Genomic DNA, 26,764 nt, shown 5'->3' on the forward strand with positions numbered 1-26,764 from the left:
AAATGAGGATGGGGCATTGGGAGAGGGAAGTGGAGACTGGTGAGGGAATCGGTGATGAAACATGTATGCCTGAAACCTAATCATGAATAACTTTGTAACTTCACTTGACTAAATTTTTTTTTGAAGAGCTGTATTTTAAGAAACACAGGACCTCTCCTAAAGCAAATACTACAGCTGTTCTCACAAGGACCTAAAGGATTTTTTGGTACAGAATTTGAAATGAGGCAGTCCTGGCCCTTTATCTTGATCTGATCTTCTCAACCCAAACACCTGGAACAAAGCTGTCTCTTAAATTCTGCTCCAGGCCTCTCCCTATCCCAAGGAATCCACCCCGAGCAGGCGAAAACCTCCAGAACCCAACCACCACCATGTTCACAGCCGCTCTACACAAGCTCGGCCTGAGTCTCACCCATGAGTGAATCCACAGAAAACTCAGGTAGTGCAGGACCTGTGACTGAAAACTCTGGGTTCAATGGAACCAGGAATGGATATTTGTCAACCATGTCCCTCCTGTTTTCGGCAACTTGGCAGTAAGGCCCACAAACCGCCTCTGGCTCTCACCAGATGAGCTCATCAATGGGCATGATCCAGAGACTCATTATTAATCTCTCAGAAGACAGCATAAAATGACTCGCCACAGCCATGCCATCAGACCCTGTGTCAGGCTGTTTCATTCAGGGCACCCTGAAGGGGGCGGGTGAAGCCCCTCCCCACCCCAAGGGGCCCAGCCCCGGCAGCCGAAAATCTCCAGAACTCAAAGGTTCACAGCCGCTCTCCATATGGTTGGACTGGGCCTCACCCAAGTGAACCTATTCCTGGACATCTCATACCTCACACCACTCATGCTCCAAGAGCAGCGCTCCACATTTGATAGGGTTTAAAGTAGAAGGCAACCAATCTTAGAGGGAAATAAATTTATATATATGCATATATATACACATATATATAAGCATACAAGGCTCAACCCTTAACAACATATTAGTAATCTCTTATACAAGGCTCAATAGCCTCTAGGTAAAATACAACAATCTTCACACACTCTCCTCTTTGGAAAGATTTTTTGGACCATTTTCTATGGTTTATTCATAACAAACAATACAAAATGAGTTATTTCAGTTCTACTTTGGGGCAGTGGTTGAGGTTCAGGATGGAAACATCCAAAATGTGGTGTGAAGGTGTAATGATGGTGGGATTGGTGTTCAAATATTAAATGTAATCAAATATTGTGAACTACTTTATAAAAATGAAATAAAGTTAAAAATAAATAAATAAAATTCTGCTCCAAATTATGCTGAGAACAGGTTAGCATGGCAGGTGGGGGAAATGGAGTTTATTTCTTGGTCTGCGTTCATTCCAATTTGTCCAGTAATCCAGCTTCTGTGGGTCCAGCCTGAGCCAGAATGCCTCAATGGGTCATAGAGATTTGTGTATTCCAAATAACTCCTCAGGTGGAAATTACCTTGAAACCATTTTGAGGTCCCCAAGGGAGGATCACTTGTTTTCTAAATCACTCTTTTGGATGGGGGTGGAGAGAACAGGGGAGGAGGGCACATCCAACAGTGCTCAGGGGCTATTCTTAGCTCTGTGCTCAGGGGGCCATATATGGCACTAGAGATTCAAACCCAGGCCAACCACATGCAAGGCAAGGGCTGTACTTGCCACTGTACTTGTTCTCTGGACCCCAAACCACTCTTTTTGGTGTGACTGCGAATGAGTCATTTCAACTTTCAGTTAGGATGGGGGGGAGGGGAGGAAGTAGTACCAATTTATATCAACAGTTTCCTCAAATTCCTGTGACCCTGTCTATTCTGAAATTTTAAGTATCTTTCCCTAATAAAAATGAGTTTTGTGCTCAGCTCCTTCCCAATTCAAGCTCTTCCAAGGACCAGCCCCCCTCGTGGGGTGATTATCCATCCTCCTTCCTACAGGAAATCTCATTATGTTTGTCTCACTTCTCTAGTCTAAATCTTTTTTCTCCTGCCCTCACTCGATGGAGTTCTCTCTTCCTTTTCAATCATGGCCCTGTCCCCTTGCCATTGAGCGTGACACATCATGAAACTGAACCCCTAATGTTCCTCTTCACCTCCAATATCCAATATCTCCAAGTGTTCTTTAAGGTAAGTGAACTCGTGCTTGGAATCACTGCATATGTGTGAGGTGGAACTCCTCTCTTTGTATAGCTTCATCCATGCTACAAAATCAAAAGCATTTATTCCAGGTGACCTCCCAGACACCCAAACAGTTCCTAATGAACCCTACAGTGCTTCCAGGTTGTATTCCTACAGAGCAGACCATGATTTAAATTAAAAATGATGGTAAGAGTCCACAGAAAACAGTGATCATTCTCTCTGAGGTCCTGGGAACACAAAAGTGCAATGAAAACCAGGAGAAAGATGTGGTGAGACTTTATTCCTTAGGAAGGGTTTTAGAGTCTTTTCTCAAGAAAAATCTCCCATTATTTTCTGCCTCCCACAAACCCTCATCCACTCAGCCACATACAGACATATGTATAACCGTCTTTCTTTATTGTATTTCCTGAAACACCCAGATAGTTGGGGGGCAGGGTGAGAGAATGCTTGTTGAAATCGAGAACCACAAAAGGGTAAACCACGCCAGGCCCCATTGTGGCTGGTCTCCATCTCCGGGCTCAGGAGAGGCCCCTTTCTCTGGCCCAGGCCCCTGACCAGCCAGGCCTTCCCAGATGGGGCTACCCAGCCGCAGTAGCTGCTACTGCAAGGCCTCCCGGTACTGGTGCATCAGCTCACTGACGTCTGTACTTTCCACTTTCACCCAACCATCTTCCTTCATGTGGTACACTGTGGACAGACAGACAAACATGGAGTCACCTGGGACTTCAGCAAGTTCCTGTTAGCAATATTACGTAGCGAGTGACAATAACAATGCACACACTGAAAGCACTTACTGTTTGGGCTCAAAGGCCCCACTTCTAAGCCTGGAAATCACCCAGCAACTCTGTCTCCTGAGACCCCCCACTCTAAATCCCGCTTCCCACGACACCAGGAAAAGCTGCTTCTTACTATTGACGACGCCTCCGGAATAGTTGTCTCTGTGGGTAGCGTGAACAATGGCCCTGCGGCCCAGGTCATACGCCTCTTCTGGGCTAAGATCGTACCTATAGCCGCTATCCATGACCCCATAGGCATAGGTGTTCCCACTCCCCGTGGAAAACATATTTCCTGAGAGCCGAGTTCCATTTTCATCCACATAGTAGAGTCCGGGACCCTAGGGGGTACAAAAAGTTGTTATTTCCCAGTTGGAATTGGATAAAATACAAGCTCGAGGATGAGAATCATAAGACAGTGAACGCTAGAGTGAAAATTAGCACAGGAACATTTGAACTAGGATAGCACTTTGGTGTCAATCATGGAACTCTGTAAATTAGAAAGAGGAAAAGCAACCTTGGAATCAAGGTTTTTGTGCTTTTTTTTTTTTTTTTTTTTTTTTGCTTGTTTGATTTGGGGCCATACCTGGCGGTGCTGTGGATTTACTCCTGGCTCTGCATTTAGGGATCACTCCTGGCAGGCTCAGGGCACCATATGGAATGCCGAGGATTAAAACTGGGTTGGCTGCATGCTAGACAAGTTTCCTACCCGCTGCACTATCTCTTTGGCCTCAGAATCAGCTATTTTTCAAAATATTTGTTTCATGCTTATGGGCTGGAGCGATAGCACAGCAGGTAGGGCGTTTGCCTTGCACACGGCCAACATGGCCGACCTGAGTTCGATTCCTCCATCCCTCTCGGAGAGCCCGGCAAGCTACTGAGAGTATCTCGCCCGCACAGCAAAGCCTGGAAAGCTACTTGTGATGTATTCAATATGCCAAATACAGTAACAACAAGCGATGGAGACGTTACTGGGCCCGCTCGAACAAATTGATGAACAACGGGAAGACCGTGATCATGACCATGAGGCTTATGAAACAGACACATCTGCTGTAGGTGTCAATGGACATCTGAATCAAGAAACAGTCTGAAGGGGCTGGAGCGAGAGCACAGCGGGTAGGGCGTTTGCCTTACATGCAGCTGACCCAGGTTCAATTCCCAGCATCCCATATGGTCCCCCAAGCACAGCAGGGAGTCATTCCTGAGTGCATGAGCCAGGATTAACCTCTGTGCATCACCAGTCTCTTCTGAGACTGTTCTAGAACAGAAGGGTCATGTCTCGAAAAGCAGGGAATTGGGGGTATGCAGAGGAGAAAGAGCTTGCTCATGGGGAGTGAGGGGTATGGGGAATGCCAAGCACCCACCTTCTTGTCCCAGCCACAGATCATACTGCCCATGGAGAGGCCCATGCCTCGGTACTGGCACATCATATTGGAGAGAAGCTTGGAGGCTGCTGACACGGAGATGCGCTCCCCATTCCGCAGGTAGTACAGCCTGGTGGGGAACAGGGCAGTGAGCTGAGAGACAGAGGAGGCAAGGAGGGGGCTAGAGCAGAAAGGCCCACTTGGCAGCAAAGGATTAGAGAGATAATAATAAGCATTTGAAAGGAATCAAGGCATGATTTGCAATTCTAAGTGTCTAACCACCTGAAGAAATCCCACCAAAAAAACCAAAAGAGATGGAGGGTCTCTATCAATGCTAAAGAATTTTCTGGCTAATTTGCTTTTGCTGACAAGTTATCTGGTTTAATTGGCAGGACGAAGAGTTTGTGTGTGCATGTGTGTGTGTGTGTGTGTGTGTGTGTGTGTGTGTGAGAGAGAGAGAGAGAGAGAGAGAGAGAGAGAGAGAGAGAGAGAGAGAGAGAGAACAAAAGATTGCTTTGTGAAATACTGAGTTAGCCCTGGAAGCTGTTACCCCAGGGAGAAAGAGTGAGGAGCCGTGTCCCGACGATGGAGGATTCAGGATGGAACACATGGCTTAGAAGGGAGCCAGGCCTGACCTACCTGCATTCCTTGGCAAGCAGCCGTTCCCAGTACTGACAGTCCGCAGCACACCCAGACATGGTCCCCAGCAGGTAAGGGTTGATCTCAATCACCTTGTTCACCCTTAAGGTGGCTGGGAGAAGAAGAGGTTTTTGAGAAAGGTGAGGAATTCACCCCCATAGCTTTCTCCCTACCCCATACCTGTCTATGACTTTGGTCCAGGCCTTGGGGCCTCTTCTGAGAGAAGGGTTGCAGACCCCCCCCCCACCCCCCCATCCCCCCCCATCCCCGCCTGCCTGTCCGCAGGAACACACACTCACCGATGTAATTCCCCGCAGAGGCCCGAGAATCCACCGCCACAATCACCCCTTGCTGGAACTTGAAGGCCAGCGTGGTGGTGCCATGCGCCATCTCAATCTGCACGTTGCTTTCTCCATTACCGCTCAGAGATTGGAGGAAGTCTGTGGGCTAAAGAGAATCACCGGATAGAGGAATGAAAATCTCCTGCAGCAGGAGAGACTCCAGGAAAGGGTTTTTGGAGTAAGTGGAACTTACTCCAAATAAGTTCTCTATAACTGAAACACACCGTCAGAACCGGCCCCTACCAGGAAGTGAGAACCTGGAGAAGGGGCGCACGAATCTCACCGCGTTAGTTTGATACGTGCGATGGAACTGAAGTGTTACCCTAACCAATCAACTTAAGGGCGATTCAGCGTGTTCCATTCATAGTTCCTTTTACCTTATGCTTAAGATCAATAAGCAATATGCTTGAGAGCCAGAGCCCCCATTCTACAGAAGATCCCTGAGAGTGAGCGACCTGGGCTGGCACTCCAACGCGAGCTGACCCACAACTATTCACAGGTTTCCAGGCACTGCACAGCCCCCGTACCCTAGGATAGCGCCCCCACTTCCCGCGCGCCCCCTCTCACCCCCACCCCCAGGCATTCTCGTTTCTGTGCCTTGGAGAAAGGAGAAAAGGCAGAAAAATCTTAGTTTTCCCCCCCCTGGGAGCCCCCCTTCACCCTCTGCCTGTGAGTCCCCAACTTTAAGGGCCCACCCTCGGGGGTCAACCCCGCGCACAACGCCTCTCCGTGCTCCAGCCGCGGCCCCGACGTCCCCCGGGACCGTCGGCGCGCGCCTGCTAGCCTCCCTCAGGGGGTCCCCGGACGGCCCCGACCTGCAGTCCCCGCGGCACGGCGAACTCCGGAGATCGCAGCGAGAAGCTGTAGTGTCCAGGGTCCGGGCGAGCCCCGCAGTCGGCGCCCAGGAGCTCCCAACCAGCCCGCCGCGCGCCGGGGACTCCGCACACCTCCAGCAGCGCCATGGCCGTGGGCACCCGCGGGCCGCGGCCAGGACGAGGAAGCGAAAGCGAAAGCCCTGGCGGGGAGGGAACAGACTCTCCCCCAACCCCGGCCCGCCGCCCCTGGATGTCGTGTTGGGGGTTGGGGTGACCGTCCCTCCGCCGGCCCCGCACCGTCCCCACGGAGGCTGGGAACACGGTGCGTCACGGTGGCCGAGCGCAGGGAGGAAGAGAGTGCGCGGGGCTGCGGGAGAACCCCCGGGGGGCGGCCGGGGGGCGCCAGGCCCCCCGACTTGCAGGGGCACCCTCGGGGGGGGCAATCTCTACCCGGGAGGGGCCGGGTAAGAAGCTAGAGTTACTTCATGTGGGGATGGGGAAGAGGGTGTTCGCGGGAGCGTCATTTTATTCAAGCAGGGGAAGGGTCGGAGTACGTAGGGGCGTGCAGCCTGGAGGGGCCTGAGCCAGTCGGCACAGATCGACCCCAGCAGCGTGCGGGCAGGAGAGGACGCCGGTTCTTCCTAGGGCGCTCCGGAGTCAGGGTTCTTCCTTCCCTGCACCCACGAGTAAGATCCTACCTGCCAGACCGCCTCGATTTACCTGCGCTGGGGCGCGCGCTCGTGCAAGTTTAACACCTGCAAGCCCCGCCTCTCAGGGGCAACCTCCGCTGACCTAATCTGCCCAGCAACCATTTACGTCACGAGGACGCGGCCTCTGAATGGAGGAAATTTGAGAGAAGCCCCGCCCCCCAGGCCGAGGCCACGTGCCTTGGGGAGATGCCTGAGCCGGGTGAGCTCTAGAGCAAGGACCAAGTGGCCCCAGCTGATCGTCTCGCGTTCAGCGCAACCCGCACCCGCGTTCGCTCTTGCACAGAGACCCTTCTGCGAGCTGCAGCTGCTGGTGCCCTGGAGGGCGCTGCATCTAATCCGGTTCATCCTTGAGGGTGATTATGGGTGGGGGTTGGAGTGAGGTGGGGGGAGTGGAGAACTAATGGGGAAACTGGGGACATTAGTGGTGGGAAATGAACATTGGTGAAAGGAAGGGTGTTGAAACACTGTATGACTGAAACCCAATCATGAACAATTTTGTAACTGTGTATCTCACGGTGATAAGGAAGGAAGGAAGGAAGGAAGGAAGGAAGGAAGGAAGGAAGGAAGGAAGGAAGGAAGGAAGGAAGGAAGGAAGGAAGGAAGGAAGGAAGGAAGGAAGGAAGAGAAAGGAGAGAAAGAAAGAAAGAAAGAAAGAAAGAGAGAGAGAGAAGAAAATAATGGGCAACCTTAGAAACAAAAACATAAAAGAGAAGATGGTGTACTTGGGGGTGCTGTAAACATTGAGGATGGTGGAGAGCAAGATCAGGCTCCATCACAGTCTGCAAAAGGTGCTGACAACTCCAGAAACCACCATACAAAATACCAGTTTTATTATAAATATCAACAATACATAAGACAGTGTATACCTTTGGTCGCATTTGGGAAGTAAGTAATCTTCCCTTTCTGTATGTTCTAAGGAGTTCAACCCCTGTTTCTCAAGAACTCTGTGTTGTGGGCAGGAGCTTGGAGAGGTCGGCAGTTCAGGCATCAGCTTTAGGATGTAACTTCTCCTGGGGGACCCCCCTATTCCAGCTCAGGGAATAGTCACACTTCCAGACTATCCACCACAAATAGGGTCTCCGAAGTCCTTCATTCCGGGACACCTGTGCCACTAGGGGCCTGCAGCATGGTCCAGTAGCGACCCTGTTTTTCCATGAGCTGCTGGTGGGTTCCCTCCTCACAGATGATGCCTCCTTCCAAAAAGAGGATGTGATCTGCCTGCTCCACTGAGCTGAGACGCTGGGTGATGAGCAGCACTGCCCGGGAGGCCCGCTCTGGGCTCTCATACAGGATCTTCTCCACCTGAGAAAAGTTAAACTCTGTCAGACCTGGGAGCCTCGATCAGCCCAGCAGCCATCCCACTTTCCAGAATTCACGGGATCACTGCCCACTTGAAGAAACCCCAAGAAGATGGAGGATTCTTGTTCTGAGGGCTTTCCCACTAGACTTTTGGTTATCTTTCTTTTCTTCCTTCTTTCTTTTATTGGTTTTTGAGCCACACCTGGTGGTGCTCAGGGATTACTCCTGGCTCTGCACTCAGGAATCACTACTGGTAGTGCTCAGGGAAATACACGGGGTACCAGGGATTGAACCTGGGTAACAAATGCCCTACCCACTGTACTATGGCTCCACCCCCAAACCTTTGGTTTCATAAGGACCATTGGCTGGACATGGGAATAGAGGGATGGAAGCCAGAATTTATAAGAAAATAGTGAAGACTCGTGGGTGGAGAATTCTGGCATTCTGTTCTAAGGAAGAGTAACTTAGTGGCAAGGAAGATGAATATTAAAGTCAAGTGGAGCTAAGTTTGGGGGCAAGCTCTGCCAGTCAACTATTGACAAACAATTTGACAAACACCAAACAAGTTATTCAACCTCTCCTGATCTTCATTTGATCTTTTAGCATCTGAAAATTGAAGATCACAACCCCTAGCTCACAACATTCACAATGGATAAATGAGTGAGATGCCACCTGCGCAGCTTCTAGCTCAACGAATATTAATTTTATTCATAGGATCTTTTCCTTGTTTGCCTGCAGAGTTCATAGGTCTTCTCCCTTAGCTGGTTCTCTTTTAACATGTTGAGGAAATGCTCATAGAAATCAAGAATTACAAGCACTGGTTTGAGAAACCATGAAGTTGGTCTAACTAACACAGGCAGAGTGAGGAGGGCAGTGGGGTGGAAACCGGCCCCAAGCAGATGACTCTCACCCTTGACTGGCTGTCTGCATCCAGGGCGCTGGTGGCATCATCCAGAATGAGAACACAGGGTTTCCGGATCAATGCTCGAGCCAAGGCCACTGACTGTCGCTGACCACCTGACAGCTGGCTCCCAGCCTCGCCTACCTCTGCAGAGGTAAGAGTCAATGGTGTGAGAGCAGGACAACAACATAAAGAGAAACACACACATGCATACCACACTCGTACACACATCCTATACAACATGTACACAGCACACATACATCACACACAGAATACACACACCACACGTGGACACATGTCATACATCACACAAGAAGCACTATAATATGCACATACCACACACACATCATACACCATACATGTGACACACATCACACTCACAATATACCTATGTCCACCAAGAATTGATGGGTGCAACTGGCTAGAGAAGGTTCTGGAAAGATGAAACCGTTCTAAGGAAGAATCATCAGAACAAGATCTTATGTCTCCCAAGTGGGTCAGTGGGGCAGCAGAAATGTGTGCATGGAGGCAAGGCCACTGGAGATAAGGAAAGGCAAAGACTGACTAGGAAAGGTGGAGACCCAGTACCTGCATCATAGCCCTGAGGCAATTTGGAGATGAATTTGTGGGCTCCGGACTCCATGGCCGCAGCTGTGATCTCTTCCATAGTTGGCTTCTGAAGCAGGCCATAGGCAATATTTTCTTGAAAGCTTCTTCCGAACAGCTGTGGTTCTTGGCCCACCGCAGCTACCTGATTTAATACAAAGAAGAATCAGGGGCTGGAGACGGATAGGGCACTTACTTACATGTGACCAACACAAGTTCAATCCCTCTCTCGGATCCCCCATCTCCACCTATGCCAATCACTCCTAAACCTCTTTTATAGTGCTTAGAGGTCACGCTCAGTGAAGGCACTCTTCTTACTTGAAGTGCCCTCCCTCCTCCATGTTGCCATTTTGCTCACCATTGTGTGCAGGTAGCGGTGCTCATACTGGGGAAGGGGCTCCCCATCCAGCAGCACCTGGCCAGTTGTGGGCTGGTACAGATTCTGCAGCAGCGCAGCCACTGTGCTCTTCCCAGATCCATTGGGCCCCACCAGTGCAGTCACCTTACCAGGGTGCAGGGTGAATGTCAGCCCCTGGAAGCCAGAGAGTCACATGATGACAGGACCACTAAGGCCCCTGAAGAGAGACTGTTAAGTTCATGTCCTATTGCAAAGTGTCTCACCAAAGACATACAGACAAAAATGGGGAAATAAAGTAAAGTCTACCTCCCACATGCACAGGCTTTAATTCCTGGGGGACAACACCTCCTCAGGGAGGCAAAGACAACAGCAAAGACGATGCACCATTGTGCCACTGTCCGGATGCCACGAGAAAACGGGGAGAGGAGAGCAGATGCACAAAAGGGAAGGAAAGATAGAAAACTGGTGACAGCAAGTTTTGCGTCATAATCCTTAAGACATGACAGCCTTCTCCCTGATCCTTCTCTTCTCCCTGGAGCTCCACATTGGTTCTTGAGTTTGGGCCAGTCTGGTGGATTGTATCAGTGTTTCTCAACCTGGGGGATATAGCCCCTGTGGACTCCCAGGATATTCCGATGGGGCCATAAGAAAAACCTCATAAATGGGGGGATCATGGCACAAGAGTAGAAGGCCAACAGTAGGACAGGGGGCCATGAACACCATCAGGAAAGGTTGAGAAACTCTGGCTTAGCTGATCCTTGTTTTCATCTCTAGAAGGTTAGGAAGGATCTTTGTGGGGTGTGTGTGTGTGTGTGTGTGTGTGTGTGTGTGTGTGTGTGTGTGTGTGTGTTTACATGGTCTGGGGGGCAGAAAGCATATTTTGGATGGCAAGGTTGAAGGGATGGTTGGTTAGGGGGGAAGGATGGGTGGGTGGTACCTGAAGCACTGGGACATCGGGACGGTTTGGGTAGGCAAAAGAGACATCTTGGAACTGGACGCAGCCCTCCAGGTTTACAGATGTCAGCGTACCGCTGGCTGGGCAGTGAGGGATCCGGTCCAAGTATTCAAATATTTTCTCTGAGGAGCCCAGGGCCTTCTGCACACTGGGATACGTGGAGAGCAGTACCTGGAGAGGAAGTTAGACAGTGAAAGCAGGTGGGGAGGCCTAGTCTGTTTGCCAGGATACCATGATGTAAGAAGGGGAAGGAAGGAAAGTGACAGAGACAGTAATGGGACAGGGACAGGCAAAGCTTTAGGAGTGAAACTAGAGGGTCCTTACCTCCACTGCTGTGGTGAACTCTTTCTGATAGAGAACAAATGTGACCAGGCTCCCGCTGCTGACAGACCCACTGGTCACTAACTGCCCGCCAATGTACAGGATTCCCACCTTAAGCAGCATCCCTGAGATCTGTGGATTGATGAAAGAGAGGACTGTGCTAGAAAATTCTAGAGGGAGCTCAAGGAATCAGAATCAGGAGGTTAAAAGGCTGTTCTACCAGGTTTAACAGGTAGAAAAGACTCCATGGAGTCTTCCTCAATTACATATAATCAAAATTCTTATCATTATGGGCTGGGGCAATATTACAGCTGGGAGGGCATTTTCCTTGCAAACAGCTGACCTGGGTTCAATGCCCAACATCCCATATGGTTCCGCCAACCACCACCAGGAATGATTCCTCAGTACAGAGCCAGAAGCAACCCCTGAGTGCCACCATGTGTGGCCCCAAAACCACAACAATAGAATGTCATCATGATCACAGTAACCATCATCACCTTCCCTGGGGAGCATTTTGCAAAAGAAAATGGAGAATATTTTGCAAAAATCTAAAGAAGGTCCTAGAACTGGACCACACAGGGACTGGGTGGATATTGTGCCCCACAGTGATAGGAAACCATCAAGTATGTATAAAAACGGTGAGGGGGTGAGGACAAAGAGTAGATAACTGAGTGTCAGAGTATCTGGATGAGAGCATGAAAACAACCACCTCTTTTCCAATTGAAGAGAAGAATAGAGTTGGGACATGGGACAGAGCATGGAGCCGAGTCTTTGGGGAGACTAAAGAAAATGGATTCATCTTTAGATACTCACACTGGTGGTCCAGAGGTTCACCGCATAGGCCACAGCCTCCTTGTGATTGAGGGTCTTCATATCATGTAGCTTTTGTCTATACTTCTGGGCCTCGCCCTCTTCATTGGCAAAGGTTCTAACTGTAGGCATGGCAGAGAGCGCCTCAAGGGCCACCTGGCTGGACTCTGCCAGAGATTCCTGCACCTGTGCAGCCATGTGCTATGGAACAAGGACCATAGATGTTATAGATGTTTGGAAAACCGTCAGGAACACTAGTACCTGTGCTGCCTGGTTAGCAGTGAGAAGACGTAGGAGAGAAGAGAACAGAAGAGAGGAGAAAGGGAGACATATAGCTATGCTGAAGAGATATAAAGAAGGGACATTGAAATAGAATAGCATGTAGGGGAATTGCTGCACACATGGCCAACCTGGGTTTGACCCCCAGCACCCAACACCCCTGCCCAAAGAAGAGAGATACAGAGAAAAGGAAGGGTCATAAGGGATCATAGTTTTAAACTGACGGCTGATGATCATGCTCTTTTTTGAGAGGAACAGAGGGACATTTAACCATACCCAGATGTGTTCAGGGATTATTCCTGGGTCTGTGCTCAGGGATCACTCCTGGCAGTGCTCAGGAGACCATATGGGTGCTGAAGTTCAAACCCGAGGCAACACATGCAAGGCAAGTATCCTACCCACTCTAGTAACTCTTCAGCCCAGATGATGATACTCTTAAAGAGAGTTGTGAGCAGAAACTTGGAGATAAAATACAGAGGATATGAAGACCAGCACTGAGCATCTGAGAACACAGGCTACAGGACAGAAAGTCCTGGGAAGAGGGATGATCAGTGACATGCAGGAAAGTCTAAGGAAAGAAATCGGAGAGGAACTGGGTTTGACAAGTCTAGAAGAGGGGTCTGTGAACACTGAGACAAGTCCTTGGACAAACCTGCTGCCATTTCCCCAGTTTCTTCGGTGGAATGAAGAGCAGGGGCAGGGCCAGCAGGGTGACCATGGTGAGAGACAGTGACCCCCAGAGCATGAGCCCCAGGAGACACAGCCCCCGCACCAGGTACCACATCAGTAAGTTCAGCTTGTCCGTCAGAGACTCACTCACGGTGGATGTATCCTCTGTCACCCGAGATGTGATGGCACCTGCCATGGTGGGGAGAAGAGAGCAGAGTGACAAGAGGCTCAGCTAAGGAGGGATCAGCAATGACAAGGTGTCAGCATGGTGTCCCAAGGAGGCTGAGACAAAGTGAGGGGCAGGTGGGCAGATATAGTCCAGCAGGTAGGGTGTTTGCCTTACACACGGCCAACCCAAGTTGAATCCCCTACACCACATATGGTCCACTGAGCCCAGCGGGAGTGACCCCTGAGTGCAGGCCTTACTCTGAGTGATCCCTCAGACTAAGCCCTGGGCACCACCAAGTGTGACCCCGAAACAAACAAAAAAGATAATATGAAGGGTTTAGGGAAGTTTGGAGGGGTCTCGGTGAAGCATGAATATGTAATAGAGGAAAAGTCTGGCCTAAGAATCTCTTTTTGGGAGAGAGAGAACAAAAGGGAATGCCCTGCCACAGAGGCAGGGTGGGATGGGGGGATGGGGGGTGGGAGGGATACTGGGACCCATGGTGGTGGAAAATAGGCACTGGTGGAGGGATGGGTATTTGATCATTGTATAATTGAAACCCAAGCACAAAAATTTGTAATTCTACAACTGTACCTCATGGTGTTTCACTAATAAAAATTAAAAAATTTTAAAAAAAGAAGAATCTCTTTTTGGCAGATGGAAGGGTGTGGTTGTCAACCTAGTATTGCTCAAGGGCTACTCCCAGCTCCGTGCTCTGGGAGTTACTCCTGACAGTGCTCGGGGAGCATCTGCTAGTAGGACTGAATCTGTGCCTACTGCTGGCAGAGCATGTGCTCCAGACACAGAACTCTCTCCTGCGCAAGAATACGAGGAAATGACTGTCCCTGTACATTTCTGTTTCTCCAGCAGCTTTCTGCTCCCAAGGGAACATGTAAACCCCAGGCTGCACACAGAGGAGGGGAGGAGCTTGTGCTGGACGTAGAACAGAGCTGGAGGATGCACAAAGGATTAGAAATCAAGAGACCAGCTTCCACCACAAAGCTCTGTCTGTCCATATGTGACCATGGACGTTTCGGCACTTAGGAGACACTCTTTGTGTCTCCATAAAATGAGGCAGCTGTGCTGTGTGATCTCAACACTTCCAAGTTTTAAAATGGTGTGGTTCTTCTGGGTCATATTTATGCCCACCGCTGGCCTTGATCCAGAGAGACAGCAGTGAATCCCAGAAGACAGAAGCTCGCCAGGGATCTCTCCGGGCTGGTGCCGAGCCAGTCAATGTCACTGGGGTTCATCAGATAGAGTGGGTATCCCAGCTCCGCCTGCTCCAAGTGATCCCCCAGTGGCCACAAACTTTCAGAAGTAAATCCGAAGTACGCAGGAACAGGGTCTGAAGATGCCAGGCCACATGACAGTTAGTCCCTTCCCATCTCCCCGCCCCTTTGGGGTCCTGGCTGTCACACTCACGAACTGCCTCCTGGCCATATTTAAGCACACACTGGCCTTGATCCAGACTCGCAAATGAATCTCAAAATGGATTAGCTCCCTATAGAGATGTCTTTGGGCCACAACCATTTACATATTTAGAATTCCAGGAGTGTTTGGCTGCAAGAGCAGCCGCATGACCTCTCATGATATTCTTAATAAGCAATAGAAAATAAATTATCTAGAATCTGCCTGTGGCAGGCAGGTTTGAACGGTGGTGGGAAAATTTGAAATAATGGTGGTGGGAAGGTGTAATGTTGGTGGCATTGGTGTTGAAATATTGAATGTAATCAATTAATGTGAGGAACCTGGTAAGAAAAAATTTCTAAATGCTATGGTTCTATCTAAATACACATATGCCATTAACGAAAAAAAAATCCTAGATGGAAAATCTAAGCTTTCTCAAGGTGCACAAAAGTGTGCTCTTATAGTATTATCAAGAATAAGAAAAGCAGGGGAGGGAAAAGTGTGCTCAGGTGTGCGTTGGAGGGGGGAATGCTGGGACAATGATGGAGGGAAGCATTCACCCTGGGGGGGAGGGTTGTATGTTACACGTGAAACTATCCTTAACACGTGAAACAGTATCATTAACAATAATGTAAACTATGGTGCCTGCAATCAATTTTTTTAAGAATAAGAAAAGACAATGTGGGGCCAGGAGATCATCCAGCAGTTGATGCCTAACATGCACTAGTTCTGGGCCCAATTCTCAGCACCACCTAGTCCCTTGAGCATCATGAAGTACAGAGCCAGAGGCCCTCAGCACTCCTGGGGAGGCCTGGGTGCCCCCAACAGGGCGGCTCAAACAGCAGCATCGCATCCTCTGGGCTATTTCAGTAAACCCATGAGCTAAGTGGTGGAGAATTGCTGGAGGGGGCCCTGGTTCCCCTAACGCACTGCTTGGGGCGCCCCCCTCCCCCAAAGAAACAGCAACGTGTTCATTCGTTGACAGAGACAACACATGCAATGTCAAGGTGGCACGGGAAAGATGTATGGGTTAAAGAGAAGGAAGAAAGAGAGCGGCTGTGCAGAGGGTGTATGGGGGTAAAGAGAGCCAACAGACGCATAATGAAAAGCACTTCTGAGAGACCTGTTTGGTTCTGCTGGAAAAACTCTGTCTCCTGGCGCAGGACTGCCCGGAACACCTCTCCCTGCAGGTGGCTGTGAGCGCGGCCCATGGTGCTGTTGTAGATGCCATCTCCCATGAATTCCAGCACCGCACTGAGGAGACAGAGACGAAGGTGGGGGGGTACGTCAGGGGGAAGGGGTAGCAGAGAGCTGGCTCAGGTATCCCCACGGGAGGGAACTTCTGATGGCAACCCCAACTTCCTCTTCATTGAGGTCCTGTTTCCAGACCTGGCAATGGTGAGAACGGACATGAGGGTCAAGTTTCGGGTGAAGGCCGTGCCTGAGCCATCTTGTAGGATCCAGTCGGTGAGGCGGCCGGTAAAGAAGGGAATGGCCATCTCTCCTGCGGAGAAAGTGGGGAGACCCTCGGTTACAAATGCCAGGTGCAAGGAGTCAGCTGGAGCCAGATGTGCCCACCCAGCCGGCACCACCATCCTGGGCGGGGGGCAGGGGATAGTGAGGTCAAACTGGAGAGACGATATGGCACCCTAGAGGAAAGCCTTCCCAGTGCGGCCCACTGAAGCAACGCTGGGGCGCCCAGGTCCCCTGACTCCCACCCAGCCCCCCGGGGCAGGGCTCCTTCCTGGAGCGCGCTTCTCAAACCCGAGCTGGGCTCTACCCCCATAACCCGCACCCTCCCCCCTCACTCACTCCCGGCCCTGGGGCTCAACCCTTCCACGCGCTTACCGAGACAGGAGAGTACCAAGAAGGTCAGAACGAACGGGAGGCGGCGGGTCTCAGAGCCCAAACAGCCTAGAAGCCGGCGCACCTTGTCTCCAGACCCCCCGCGCCCAGCGGGTGCCCAGAGGCTCCCGAGTTGATGCCACAGGGCGGCGGCGGGCAGGGCGGCGGCGTAGCAGAGGGCGAAGGCGTCCAGGCGAGTCCCCCAGTGCAGGAGCCTGTTGCTGTCCGGGTCCCCGGCGGCTCCCCAGGAGCGCAGCGCGCGGAACGAGGCGAGTCCGGGCAGGGCCAGGCCCAGCGCCCCCGCCAGGGGCTGCAGAGCCGCCAGCCAGCCCGGGGCTCCTGCGCTCGGGCTCTGGGCACCGACCCTGAGGACGCAGCATGCTCCCAGCCACAGCGCAGCCCCGCGGCTCAGACCCGCCGTCCACAGCCGCAGCAGCGGCAGCGCGCTGGGCACCAGCAGCGAGCCGAGCTTGGGCAGCGCTGGCCGGAGCAGCGTCCAGTCGGCGAGCAGCAGCAGCGCGGTCCCCAGCCACGCGCATCGCGCTCGGACCAGGCAGGGGGACCCGCCGGAAGCGGGGGAGTCCGGGCAGGCCATGGGCGCAGGGGACGCTCCGGGTAACCCCGGATCTGGGGCTCTCCGCGATCCCCGCTGGGCACTTCTCGGGGCCCGCCCGTCAGTGCCCCCGCGGCTGCAGGAGGCGGGAGCGGGCGGGGCGGGGCCCTGGGAGAGTCCCGGGAACCGGCTCCGCCCGGCCGCGCAGGCTGGAAATGAAGCGTTTAGGGGAAAGCGAAAATGACAGCGGCGCGCGCCGGCCGGGACCGCCCACTGGACGCCGGCGCGCCAAGGGCTGACTGGGCAGAGGGCGCAGAAGCCAGGTCTGAGTCTGGGGGGACAGCCTTGACGTCCTTCCGTCTCCGTCACGCCCACCCGGCCCCCGCCCCGTGCGGGATCCACAGGCAGCTTTCCACCCTGGCGTCCGGGCGCGCCTGGCGTCACTTGTCTCCGGGCAGACCATCCCCGCACGGGTTGGCGTCGGGGCGCTGAGCCCCGCGCGGAGGACGCGGGCGCCCCCTGGCGGGCGTGGGAAGGGGCGGGGCTGCAGGCGGCGCGCCGCGTGCAGGTCGAGATCGAGAACCTGGGCAGCGGCCGGCCGGGAGCGTGTGCGGCGCGGGGATGATGCGGGTCGGAGCATCAGCCGGGGACTTTCCCCGCACCGGAGAAGTCCACACGGGGGTAATGATCTGGGTTTGGGTAAATGATCGCTAGGGCGACCGGGGGAACCCTAGAAGCGCTGAGGAGTGACTGCGGGGGGCTAGAAAGAGTGAAGCAGCAGCCGGGAGCGCTCCGTGCTGGCGCTCTGCGGGGAATACGGGGCGTCGCTACTCCGAAAGGGTCGTGCTAGGGGTCCGCGAAGGGTTTGGGTGTACGAGGTCGGTGGGACGGCGGTGCTTTGGCAGTTAACTGCTAGCTTCAGGGGAAGCTGTTTAAAGCGCTTTCGCTTTCACTGAGAACTGAAGAGGGAGTGGGCTGTTAAATCAAGAGAGGGGGTTGCAGTAGGCGCAAAAGGGCTGGGATCCCGGGCCCTAAGTCAAGGACAGCGCGGGAAAGGGGGGGGGGGGTACTGGCATTAATGAAGAGGGGAGGCGTCACCACACAAACACTGTTCTCTGCCCCAGCACTGAGCTAGGACTGGTGGTGCCCTTCCCTGGCTGGGCTCAGAAGACTCCTGCGTAGCCCTGGTCTTCCCCCGCCCCCACCCCGTCTTTCCCGGGGTGTTCGCTATCCGCTCCGACACTCCGCTGGGTGTCGGAGCCTGCAGTCCAAGGCTACTGTCACCCGCCCCCCACTGGGGAACCCCTTTGCGGTAGAGGAATAGCATTCACAGTAGGGGCTGCTCCTCTTCTCTGCTTTCTATCCCTGGCAAAACAGTTTGCTAGAAAACACGCTCCAGGAAACTGTGCCTGGGAGCAGAACCACTTCTGGAGTCCTGAGAAATTCAGCACCCGGGTAAGGGTAGGGGTATCTCTGGCTGCCAGGTGAGCAGGGAGAGCAGCACGTCAAAACCAGGTGGTTGGGAGTTGGAATGATAGTACAGTGGGTAGGACGTTTGCCTTGCACGTGGCCGACCTGGGTTCAATTCCCAGCATCCCATATGGTCCCCTGAGCACCGCCAGGAGTAATTCCTGAGTGCATGAACCAGGAGTAACCCCTGTGCATCGCCGGGTGTGACCCAAAAAGCAAAGCAAAGAAAAAGAAAACCAGGTGGTTGGCAGGACTGGATTTGTGTCCAGGCTCGCTACCAATTCTTCTGACCTTAAAGAAGTCATTTGAGTTCTTTGTGACTTAGTTTCCTCATTTGAACCAAGACTTTTTAAGACTTTCCTACTCAACTAGAGTAGGAAGCTTGTGGCTTTATCCCCCTTCACTTTTTCTAAATTCTTTTTTCTTAATTAATTTTCTTGATTTGGAATGTCAGCTCACACGCTTCTTGATACAGAGAGGATTTTTCTTTCATAACAAAAGCTTTTATTACAGGGACTTGAGTACATAGCACAACAATCATGACCCCTGAAATTCAGAATTCACGATCAAGAAAAGCTCGTTAATGGCCTCCTCGGTACTGATTTCTTAGGATTCCTTTTTACAAAGCCTTGCAAAAAGAGGATAAGCAGCAGTAAGACTCTTGCTAGCAATAGGTTTTATTTCATCACCTTCATTATCAGCAACAGGCATGAAGTTTCTTTCTTCTGTGTAATGGCACTGCAGAGCGGCTGCTACACTCTGCCTGTGGTACAAAGTTTATAAATACAATATAGCACTGTAGCACTGTGATCCCATTGTTCATCGATTTGCTCCAGCGGGCACCAGTAACGTCTCCATTGTAAGACTTGTTGTTACTGTTCTTGGCATATCGAATATGCCACAGGGAGCTTGCCAGGTTCTGCTGTGCAGGAGGGATACTCTCAGTAGCTTGCCGGGCTCTCTGAGAGGGACAGAGGAATTGAACCCGGGTTGGCCACGTGCAAGGCAAATGCCCTACCCACTGTGCTATCGCTCCAGCCCATAAATACAATATACCAGTACAAAGTTGAAGCCATTAAAAAGAAAGTTTAACAAGTACTAGGAGATAATTCAGATGCCACATGTTGAAGGACTCTACAAAGAGATTTAGAAACAGCATACAGATAGAAAAATTTAACATTTTTTCCTGGGGAAGAGATAGATCTCATCTTGTGGCTACCAAGATCTATTTACCTCTTAGTCAGAAATCTTTAAGTGAAGCCATTTTATTTGTTGATGTTGGACCACATTCTGCAGTGCTCAGGTCTTACTCCTGGCTCTGTGCTCAGGGATCACTCCTGGCAGGACCCAGGAGACCATATGCAGAACCAGAGATAGAACCCAAGTTAGTTATATGCAAGGTAGTGCTCTACCCCTGTGTGGTCTCTCCAGCCCTTGGTAGAGACATACCCTGTGGTGCTGGGGGCCACTCCCAGCATAGTTGGCAGGAGGAGGCCCAGGTGGAGCCAGCGATCAAACCCAGAGTTCCCCCATGCAACTGTGTCTGACCCTCTGAGCCATCTCCCAACCCCATTCAATGAAACATTTAAACTATCTCATGTTCCTTGTAGCATCTCTCCTACCTTGACTCGACCCTATTAACCACTGACTCCCTCAATGTGCAATCACTAAACCAGAAGAACTCACTTGTGTTTAAATCCTTCACCTCAGGGTCCCAAAGCACCCGAGTTTGTTTCCTATCTCCATAGTATTTGCTGCACACCAACTCAGACAAGCATGTGTGAGGTGGTGAATCACTCCTAGGCTTGGAAATGCCCCATGGAGCCCTTCCCTCAAGAGGGGCACCTCTGCTGCTGGCACCTCCGCCCACCTCTCTTCACAGTGGAAAGAGTCTCACTTAGGAAGTTCTTGGCTTCGAGGTTCGGTTCTTCCAGTGCCTTACCACAGCCTGATTGTGACACTCCCTGAAGCAATCAGGAGGAAAAGGGAAGATGAAAAACTAACCCTGTGCTGGGAGTGGGGTCTGCCCTGAGTCACTGTGATCTCAAGTGAGTCTCCTCTCTCTGGGAATGTTTCCCCACCTGGATCAAAGTTATTGTTGCGGGTCGAAGAGATAGTACAGTGGGTAAAGCAATTTCCTTGAATATGGCTGACCTGGGATTGATTCCTAGTACCCCATATGACACCTCCCCCCTCCCCAGCCTGCCAAAAGTGATCCCTGAGTACAGAGCAAGGAGTAAGACCTGGGAACCACTGGCTGTACCCCTTAAACTATTTTTTAAAGAGGGGGTCTAGATTCTGACTGCCCTGGCATTCCCCCTTATGTCTCCACAGACCACCATCATGGCTGTTGAATTTGACGGGGGCGTTGTGGTGGGTTCAGATTCTCGGGTATCTGCAGGGTAAGTGCTGGTGAAGGGGGGTGCTTTGGGGAAGAAGCTAATAGACCCAAACACTTTTTTTAAAATATTTGTTTGTGAAGAAAGTCATGTTTTGGAGAAATGAAGTTCACCTTTCAGAAAAGCCACCATAATAAACTAGCTGGTGTGTGCTCAGGTTTCTGTTTGCGGAGAGAAATGTTCAGTCTGAATGCACAGGTGACTTGTCCATGGGAGGAATGACAGAGAAGGGAAGACAATTTCAGAGAACAACTGTCTCTGTGTTTCAAGATGGTTCTGCTGAGCAGGTTTTAGTTTCTACTCTATCATGTGTTGTACTAATTTTGTCTTTCTTCCCCTGGCCAGTTTTATTTTTTCCCTCACATGCAAAAATCTCAAATACCTACAAGGGTAGTTCTATGTCACTGTATGTTTCGTAAACACATAATGTGTGTATGTGTATGTGTTTAAGCCATACCTGATGGTACTCCAGGTTTCCTCCTGGCTCTGCACTCAGGGATCACTCTCAGTGCTCCAGAGACTGTATGGTGTGCTAGGGATTAAACCCAAATCAACTTCCTACAAGACATGTGCCTTACCCACTATTTTATATCTCATATCACTTTTTCAATATGGTTGATAGTAAAGGAAAGTTAGCAAGAGTAACATTAGTCTTAGTGTTTTTGGTTTCGTTATAAATTCAAAGCCCTGCATACAGTCTGACTTCAATTATTACTCGCAATACTTCATTTACTTGAGCGGAGTTTTGCTCCCTGCTTTCATCAAAGCATGGCATTTCCTGAACTCCGAGCTGTTCTTAAATAAATATGAGCAACACTAGACGACGAACCTCAGAAATTCATGCAACTCTCAGTTGATACCTATTGTTCCCGACAGACGGGCAGTGGTGAACCGAGTGTTTGACAAGCTGTCGCCCCTGCATGACCGTATCTACTGCGCGCTCTCTGGCTCGGCTGCTGACGCCCAGGCCGTGGCTGACATAGCTGCCTACCAGCTGGAACTCCATGCGTATGAAGCTCTGGGTCCTCCTTCCCCCATATCCTGCCTGGGTGCTCCAGGAGCCTGCAACAGGAAATGAAAAAAAAAAATTCTTGTTTTGGCTCTGGCTTCTGCTGGCTTTGAACTGGCACTTGAATAAGCTGAAGCTGGGTTTCCATATAGAATAAGTGGAGCTAATAGCATCTCCCCTACCTCACCCGATGGTTATCCTGAGGATCCCATGGTATATGTGAAGGCAGTTTGCAAACTATAAATCACTACCTTCATAAAACATGAGGAAGAAAAGTGATAATGTGGCTCAACATATAACCACCATGAGCTAGGAGAAGCCAAGGTCGTTGGGGCGGAAATGAAGCTTATCTGCGTTCACCTGTGAGGGCAGGGTTTTTGCGACCAAGAAAGAGCTACGTCATTTATCTGTGTTTGGGGAGAATGTAGCCAGTGAAGGAAGGGAACATGGGTGTTTTCTTACCAAACAGTGATGTGAGACTCTGTTCCCCTATTCTTGGGGGCTGGAGTTTGAACCTCTGAAGCTCTAGGTTTCCGGTGGCCCCTGACAAGTCTGGCGGAATGGCGCACACAGGAGGTGGATTTCAGAAAATTATACTGACTTCTGTTCCTAATGTTTCCTTCAGGATGGAACTGGAAGAACAGCCACTTGTAATGGCTGCTGCTAATGTGGTGAAAAATATCACCTATAAACATCGAGACGACCTGTCGGCACATCTCATGGTGGCTGGCTGGGATCACCGTGAAGGAGGCCAGGTAAGTGTATCCTAAAGCACTTCCTCCCAGGGGGGCCCCACAGAGCTCTGTCATATGAAGATCACATCTATTCCACTGATGAGTTCCACAGATGTTACTTCTAGAACCACTGTACAGTCTCAATCACCGTGGGTATGAGATCCTGGGGCTTCACTGCAGAGGCAGACATCACCTCCTTATCTCAGTGGGAAGGAGGGGGTCGATGACTCTGTGATCTGACGTGTGTCTGCCTTCGCCAGGTTTATGTTACCCTGGAAGGAATGCTGACTCGACAGCCATTTGCCGTCGGTGGCTCTGGCAGCACCTACATCTACGGTTATGTGGACGCAGCATATAAACCAGGCATGACTCCTGAGGAGTGCAGGCGCTTCACTACGGATGGTAACTTCCAAGGGGAGGGTTTTGAACTTGGGAAAGAGTATGCAGAAGAGGGAGAGGAGTATATGAGGGGATCATTTAACTTCCAAGCCAGGAAACCTTTGCAGTAGAAGCGGTAGAATAAAAGCTAACCTCACTGGAACATTAAGACAAGTGGCATAAATGGGACAGTTCTAAACGCACTAGCATAAGATGTTTCACTGCCTTAAGAACCCGTGGTGTGCGGGAGCTAACTTGGGAGCAAATGGTTAAATCAAGGGTTTGTGAACTGCTTGTTGAGGTTTTTTTTTAACTTGAAATTGATATTAGTGGGTATACTGAGGCCATGGGCAGCAGGAGATGCTACAAACGGAGGCACTGTTCTTTTTCATATTGGGTTATCATGACAACACTATGCCTCTCTAGGAGATGGTTTTTGAAATCTGCATGTGGTAGTGGGCATGTAGACAGGAGGGGAAGGAAAGATCTTTGAAGCTAAACCATTCTCTCTCTTTCTCTCTCTCTCTCTCTCTCTCACTCTCTCCAACTTGAAACTCTGCAGCTATCACTCTGGCCATGAACCGAGATGGCTCTAGTGGGGGTGTCATCTACCTGGTCACTATTACAGCTGCTGGTGTGGACCATCGAGTAATTTTGGGCGATGAGTTGCCAAAATTCTATGATGAATGAATCTTCCCCAGCTTCCCCTTTTTTATTTTGCAATAAAAAAAATCTGGGAACATAGCCTGGTATGATGGATGGGAGATGGGTGTTCAGGGAGCTCAACTAAGAGGGGAAAGAGGCTCTTTGACCCCAGATGGTGGCAGAACCTCTATATGCCTTCGTCCCCCTAAGATGTGGTTCCAGAGAGGGCCCAAAAGGTCCCTGTATATGAAAGTGACACATACGGAGTGATTTGTAAACACAACAATAAGGGGCCTAAGAGATAGTACAGTGGCTAGGACACTTGCCTTTCATACTGCCTACCTGGGTTCAGCACCCAGAATTCCATATGGTCCCCTGAGCACTGCCAGAAGAAATTCCAGACTGCAGAGTCAGGAGTGATGCCAAAGCGTTACCAGGTATGGCCCCCCCAACAAATTATAATAATAAAAGGCCTCATTCTGATGCCCACAGGATGAGGGTGTGAGAAGAGATGGAGATTATTAAGGCTCTGACTTATATAAGTCCGCTATATATAGCAGAATCAGCTAAAAGCACCAGCAGATTCCCAAGTGAACGAATTCCTCTTTAATGCTTTTGTTCACATGAGAGACTAATTCATGATAGACACTTACATTTTTGAAAGATGCTGTGGATTTCAAAGAATAACAATAACGAAAAAGCAGCACTTAGTGAATCAGATATTATTAAGTGCTTATAAACTTCATCACTTAGAACCAGAGAAATGGTTCAACAAGCTGAGCCCAGATTTGATGCCAGCACTATTTGATCGCCCAAGCAGTTCAGGGATTAACCCTCAAGCACCGAGTCAGAAGTAGTCCCCAAGCACTGTCAGGTGTTATCCCAAAACAAAACAAATGAAAAAACATCACTTAGAGGAGTTGGAGAGATAGTACAGCAGGTATGGTGTTATCCTGCACAAGGCTTATTCAGGTTCTATCCCTAGCACCATGTATGGACCCCAAAGCACTGTCAGGAGTGATCCCAGGGCACTGAGTCAGGAGTAAGACCTGAAGCACAGATGAGTTTGGCTTCCTCCCACCACCATCAACAAAAAAGACCCCCCAAATTAAAAAATCATCACTTAGAACCCAAATAAAATCTCACATATAGTCTTAAAATCTCACATAGGTACTATTACTACTTCTACTTAGGGACAAATGGAGGCTTACACAGAGTGAAGCCACTAGACCAGTCACAGTAAATACAAATGCTGAGATCTTGGGGCTGGAGAGAGTACAGCAGGTAAGGCACCTGTCTTGCATGTGGCAAACAGGGGTGTAATGCCAGGCACCACTCTATGTTCCCCCAAACCCCACCAGAGGTGAGCCCTGATCTCAGAGCCAAAAGAAAGCCATGAATACAGCAAAGTGTCATCCGAAGACCAAAATAATAACTATAAAGCTAGATTTTCCCTTGACTACTTCATAAACTTTCCATTCCCTTGAGGTTTATAAGAGTTTCTTCTTTTTATCCTAGAATATTAGCTGGCACTTAGGGGTTTGGTATCAGAGCCTGAGCAATTGTATCCCTTGTATGCAACTGACCCTGGTTCTATCCCTGTTATCCCATATGGATCCCTGAGCACCTCCAGGAGTGATTCCTGAGTACAGAGCCAAGAGTAACTCCTGAGCCTCAAAACAAAAAGAAACAACAACAACAGCAACAATGAAGACTACCTGTGGGACTGGAGCAATAGCACAGTGGGTAGGACATTTGCCTTGCACGCGGCTGACCTGGGTTTGATTCCCATAGGGTCCCACGAGTACCGCCAGGAGTAATTCCTGAGTGTAAAGCCAGGAGTAACCCCTGTGCATTGCCGGGTGTGACCCAAAAATCAAAACAAAACAAAACAAAAAAAAGATTACCTACTCCACTATTATTTTCTTTTTACATAATTTTAATGTAGTTTTTTATTTCATTATTATTTTTTAATGTAGGAGTACTGCTATTTATTCAGCCACTGATTAGCTGATTGAATTGTGCATGAATTCCACCTTACTTTTTTTTCATTTTTTATAATTTTATTTATTGAATCACCGTGAGAGCAGTTACAAAGTTTTCGGGTCTAAGTCTCGGTCATACAACAAAACACCCGTACTTTCGACCTGTGCCCATTCTCCACCACCAAAAACCTCAGTATACCCCCATCCCACACCCTCCCCCTACCTGTGGGGTAGATGATTTCCACATTACTTTCTCTCTACTTTGATCACATTCAATATTTCGACACCAGACCCACCATAATTATTTGAGATTTTACCCCAACACTCAGATCTGCTGAAAAGGCAACAGTAGACAATTTGTGTTCTATTGCTGGTTATGAATAACATATGATGTCGCATGGCTGCAGTAGGGCCATGTGATTTTGAATTTTCAAAATTTTAACACTTAAATCTGGAGGGATTTCTGCCAAAAGCCCCTGGGTTTTGAGATTTGCTCCTGAGTCTCTGGGATCATGGCCATTGAGCAGCTTGATCAGGAGCCAGAGAGGCCAATCGTGGGTGATGACTTGGGGTCTCGTTGGGACGGGGAGGCCAGGCCCGGCTCCACCCCCATCCCGTGAGGCCCCAAATGTCTCGTCACTGCGGGCCCAGACCTGACTGTCCAATGGCCTCTGGAGGATGATGGCCACTGAGCCGCCAAGGGGGAGCAGGCAGAGGGACAGCACTCTTCCCCCCTGGAGTGGCCCGGCGACAGTACTGAGAAATCCAGATGCATTTCTGCCAAAAGCCACTGGGTTTCGAGATTTGTTTCTAAGTCTCTGGGATCATGGCCATTAAGCAGCTTGATCAGGTGCCAGAGAGGCCATTCATGGGCGATGACTTGGGGTCTCATTGGGGTGGGGAGGACAGGCCCGGCTCCCCCCCTTCCCATGAGGCCCAACAAGTTTCGTCACTGCAGGCCCAGACCTGACCGATGGCCTCTGGAGGATGACGGCCACTGAGCCACCAAGGGGGAGCAGGCGGAGGGACAACACCCTTTCCTCGCTGGGGTGGCCCGGCGACAGTAACATACTGTGGGGTCCGGACGCATTTCTGCCAAAAGCCACTGGGTTTCAAGATTTGTTTCTGAGTCTCTGGGATCATGGCCGTTGAGCAGCTTGATCAGGAGTCAGAGAGGCCATTCGTGGGTGATGACTTGGGG

General features: G+C 50.5%; 3 protein-coding genes across 3 annotated transcripts; 1 reads left to right on the forward strand and 2 right to left on the reverse strand.

Annotated features, from left to right (window-relative positions):
* Nucleotides 1–2,513: 2,513 nt before the first annotated feature.
* Nucleotides 2,514–6,265, reverse strand: PSMB8 (proteasome 20S subunit beta 8). Its single transcript, XM_056132484.1, has 6 exons — nucleotides 6,062–6,265; nucleotides 5,205–5,352; nucleotides 4,906–5,017; nucleotides 4,267–4,396; nucleotides 3,039–3,243; nucleotides 2,514–2,816 (listed from the first exon to the last, which is right to left on the reverse strand). The coding sequence occupies exons 1-6, from the start codon at nucleotides 6,206–6,208 to the stop codon at nucleotides 2,728–2,730; spliced, it is 831 nt and encodes a 276-aa protein (XP_055988459.1). The 5' UTR covers nucleotides 6,209–6,265; the 3' UTR covers nucleotides 2,514–2,727.
* Nucleotides 6,266–7,602: 1,337 nt separating this feature from the next.
* TAP1 (transporter 1, ATP binding cassette subfamily B member) lies at nucleotides 7,603–17,018 on the reverse strand. Its single transcript, XM_056132408.1, has 11 exons — nucleotides 16,394–17,018; nucleotides 15,935–16,049; nucleotides 15,669–15,799; nucleotides 12,953–13,158; nucleotides 12,025–12,222; nucleotides 11,215–11,343; nucleotides 10,873–11,061; nucleotides 9,936–10,109; nucleotides 9,560–9,722; nucleotides 8,981–9,117; nucleotides 7,603–8,073 (listed from the first exon to the last, which is right to left on the reverse strand). Exons 1-11 carry the CDS (start codon nucleotides 16,983–16,985, stop codon nucleotides 7,861–7,863), a joined length of 2,247 nt encoding a protein of 748 aa, XP_055988383.1. The 5' UTR covers nucleotides 16,986–17,018; the 3' UTR covers nucleotides 7,603–7,860.
* Nucleotides 17,019–17,546: 528 nt separating this feature from the next.
* Nucleotides 17,547–23,623, forward strand: PSMB9 (proteasome 20S subunit beta 9). The gene is made up of 6 exons (XM_056132514.1): nucleotides 17,547–17,624; nucleotides 20,748–20,815; nucleotides 21,689–21,820; nucleotides 22,447–22,576; nucleotides 22,816–22,957; nucleotides 23,496–23,623. The coding sequence occupies exons 1-6, from the start codon at nucleotides 17,565–17,567 to the stop codon at nucleotides 23,621–23,623; spliced, it is 660 nt and encodes a 219-aa protein (XP_055988489.1). The 5' UTR covers nucleotides 17,547–17,564.
* Nucleotides 23,624–26,764: the final 3,141 nt, after the last annotated feature.

This window comes from Sorex fumeus, unplaced genomic scaffold, assembly GCF_029834395.1.
Source record: "Sorex fumeus unplaced genomic scaffold, SorFum_2.1 ptg000094l, whole genome shotgun sequence".
Lineage (NCBI taxonomy): Eukaryota > Metazoa > Chordata > Mammalia > Eulipotyphla > Soricidae > Sorex > Sorex fumeus.

Excerpts from the sequence above, each read along its gene's own strand:
- PSMB8 (XM_056132484.1), bottom strand. The coding sequence starts at position 6,208 with ATGGCGCTGCTGGAGGTGTGCGGAGTCCCCGGCGCGCGGCGGGCTGGT. Across the intron at positions 5,353-6,061 it reads CCGTGCCGCGGGGACTGCAG|CCCACAGACTTCCTCCAATC; the intron begins GTCGGGGCCGTC and ends GATTCTCTTTAG. Across the intron at positions 4,397-4,905 it reads CTGCTTGCCAAGGAATGCAG|GCTGTACTACCTGCGGAATG; the intron begins GTAGGTCAGGCC and ends GTTCCCCACCAG.
- TAP1 (XM_056132408.1), bottom strand. The coding sequence starts at position 16,985 with ATGGCCTGCCCGGACTCCCCCGCTTCCGGCGGGTCCCCCTGCCTGGTC. Across the intron at positions 11,344-12,024 it reads TGAACCTCTGGACCACCAGT|ATCTCAGGGATGCTGCTTAA; the intron begins GTGAGTATCTAA and ends ATCAATCCACAG. Across the intron at positions 9,118-9,559 it reads GCCTCAGGGCTATGATGCAG|AGGTAGGCGAGGCTGGGAGC; the intron begins GTACTGGGTCTC and ends TTACCTCTGCAG.
- PSMB9 (XM_056132514.1), top strand. The coding sequence starts at position 17,565 with ATGATGCGGGTCGGAGCATCAGCCGGGGACTTTCCCCGCACCGGAGAA. Across the intron at positions 22,577-22,815 it reads ATCACCGTGAAGGAGGCCAG|GTTTATGTTACCCTGGAAGG; the intron begins GTAAGTGTATCC and ends TGCCTTCGCCAG. Across the intron at positions 22,958-23,495 it reads CAGGCGCTTCACTACGGATG|CTATCACTCTGGCCATGAAC; the intron begins GTAACTTCCAAG and ends GAAACTCTGCAG.